This window comes from Otolemur garnettii, unplaced genomic scaffold, assembly GCF_000181295.1.
Source record: "Otolemur garnettii isolate 467f Iridium unplaced genomic scaffold, OtoGar3 scaffold00152, whole genome shotgun sequence".
In the NCBI taxonomy this organism is placed as follows: Eukaryota; Metazoa; Chordata; class Mammalia; order Primates; family Galagidae; genus Otolemur; species Otolemur garnettii.
Window position 1 is genome coordinate 3,521,294 of NW_003852547.1, and position 2,799 is coordinate 3,524,092.

The window sequence follows — 2,799 nt, forward strand, 5'->3', positions numbered from 1 at the left end:
CACCACCTCTGCCATATGGGGCTGGCACCCTACTCCTTTGAGCCACAGGCGCCACCCGGTTTTGATGGTTTTAATAAAGGCGACTCCGACTGTGGTTGCAAAGGTAGAAGCAAGGACCCACCAAAGAGACTGCTGCAACCTTCCTGGTAGGAGAGTGACTGGAACACAGCAGCAGTATGGGGGGAGGGAAGTGATGAATATACATACATAATTCAATAAATTAATTCTAAAGGAATAGCCATCAGAAAAGCTTGTAATTTCTGGGAACTCAGCACATGCCACACCCCAAGCAAACTGCTTTAGTGGATTAGCTCTGAATTAGGCAAGCACTATTATCTGAGGAATTCTGCAGGTAAGAGAGCTTGAGGCACAGAGAGGGTAGGGAAGTTGTCCTGGGTCCCCCAGCTGGAAAGTGGTGGGGCCAGAATCAAATGCATGGCTTCACTGATGGGCTGGAAGCAGTGAAACGGGGGTGGAGAGAGGGGGTGATTCGCAGGATTTGGCTGGAGTAACTGGGGCCAGAAGAATGAGTGGATAAGGATGTGCAAAGAGGGAAGTCTAGGGGAGCTGGGAGCATGAAGGCCCACCTTGTAGTATCTGTTGGTTGTGTTGTTCTGGAAGAGTGTGATGCACTTGCAGTCCAGGCGCCAATAGTGCCGCTTCCTCTGGAGGGATGTTTGAGAGAGTAAGGCTGACCCCTAGGCTGTGCAGTGATGTCCTGTCTAGTCCCATGGAACACCTTGGGGCTCCTGGTGCCTGGAGCACCCATGGCAGGGCCCTGGCAAACTTGTCCCAGCCAAGCTCTCCACTCCCCACTCTAGCCCCGTCCCACGTGGCCCCACCCCATCCACAACCCTGCCTCTCTCTAACTCCAGTCCCGCCCCTCCTCCCACCTCTGTGCCTAGGGTGGCTCCGCCCCCATCTAGTCCCCACCTGCTCAAAATATTCCCGCCCTCTTCTAACTAGCTCTAGCTACGCTGCCTCGGCCCACTCACCAGCGTGTCCTTATTACTGTAATGAACCATCCAACCCTCACGCAATGTGGTGCTGGATTTCCGTGTCGTGTGACGCACTGACTGCACCACCCTCATTAGGGGGATGTACCCCAGGGAGCTGCGGGAGGTAGGCAGAGGAAGGAGTAAGAAATCACATGTAGGCTTGGCGCCCATAGCACAGTGGTTACAGCGCCAGCTACATACACCGAAGTTGGCAGGTTCCAACTCGGCCCGGGCCAGTTAACCAACAATGACAACTACAACAAAAAATAGCTGGACAGGCTTGGCGCCTATAGCTCAACCAGCTAAGGCGCCAGCCACGTACACCTAAGGTGGCAGGTTCGAATCCCCAGCCCGGACCCTCCAAACAACAATGACGGCTGCAACCAAAAAATAGCCGGGCGTTGTGGCGGGCGCCTGTGGTCCCAGCTACTTGGGAGGCTAAGGCAAGAGACTCGCTTGAGCCCAGGAGTTGGAGGTTGCTGTGAGCTGTAATGCCACAGCACTCTACCCAGGGGGACAGCTTGAGGCTCTGTCTCAAAAAAATAAAAAATAAAAATAAAAATAAAAAAATCGCTGGACGTTGTGGCGGGCGCCTGTGGTCCCAGCTACTTGGGAGGCTAAGGCAAGAGAATAGCTTAAGCCCAAGCCATTGGAGGTTGCTGTGAGCTGTGACACAAAAGCACTCTACAGAGGGTGACATAGTGAGACTCTGTCTCAAAAAAATAAGAAAAAAAAATTAAGTCACAAGCAGAAAAGGACCATACTGCCTGGGGTGGCAAGAGACATCTCCGGGCAACCGGGGGTTGAGTTTTGGGTTTTCCCCTCCCCCCTAATTTTTGTCACTTCTCCCGTTTCGCCCCTCCCGTGTCTTCCAGTCTTCTCACAGTGAGGAAGGGGACACTCAGCTAATTTTTTAACTTATTGTAGTTGATGAGGGGTCTCTACGTTGCCCAGGCTAGTCTCAAACTCCTGGTTTCAAGTGATCCTTCCACCTCAGGCTCTCAAAGTGCTGAGATGACAGGCATTACCTGCTGCCTCCAGCTTGAGGAAGGGTATTCTTGAGAAAGCCTTGATAAGAGGCTGGTTCCCAAGTCAGGCTGCCTGGTAAATTACCTAACCTCTTCATGAGTCAGTTTCTCCACCCAAATGGGTTTCTATAAGGAGTGAAACCTTCCAAGGAGTTTAGCACAGCGCCTGGCACACAGAGGACCTTTAATAAGGGCTAATTGGCATTTAGCCCAGTGATTGTGGAGGCAGCTGTGTGACATTGGACAAGTGATTCAGTCTCTTTGTACCTCTTTTCCTTCATCTGTACGCATGCTGTTATTACAGTGAGGAGAGGCTGACTTGCCCAAGTCCAGAACTGACAATCTCTTGATCTCTGTGCTACATCAGGACCCAGGATAGCCTTGGCCACTTCCCTTTGCCTGAATCTGTTTCCTTGTCTGTGAAATAGGCTCCTTTTCCCAGCACCATTCAACACAAACCCCTCAAGGTCCAAATCTTATAGCCCATTATTGTGTTACTAGGGAAAAACCTGGGAGAAAAGAAATCTCAGGCTGTTTGGGTTTGGTGACACTAGCATGTGACTCTTCATGATGCCCGTGACCTGCTTACCTGTCCCCTCTTGGAACTCTCCTAACCTCTTCCCCTTCCCCTCCCTGCTCCAGCCACATGAGTCCCTTTGCTGTTCCTATAGCATATTTGGTCTCTGCTCAGGGGCTTTACACTTACTGTCCTTACTGTCTAGAAGGTGTTTCCCCTGATATCTTCCACATGGCTCCCTCTTTCCCTTTAAATA

The 2,799-nt window shown here is 51.4% G+C and overlaps 1 protein-coding gene across 2 annotated transcripts in view; it reads right to left on the minus strand.

The window, feature by feature from the left end:
• The window catches only part of PRKD2 (protein kinase D2), a 47,581-nt gene that overhangs the window by 22,359 nt on the left and 22,423 nt on the right, over positions 1–2,799 (minus strand). For both annotated transcript variants that reach the window (XM_003799540.3, XM_023519005.1), the window contains 2 exons: positions 996–1,113; positions 588–665 (listed from right to left, as the gene is read on the minus strand). In XM_003799540.3, coding sequence (XP_003799588.1) covers positions 588–665; positions 996–1,113 — 196 coding nt within the window. The remainder of the gene's footprint in view (positions 1–587; positions 666–995; positions 1,114–2,799) is intronic.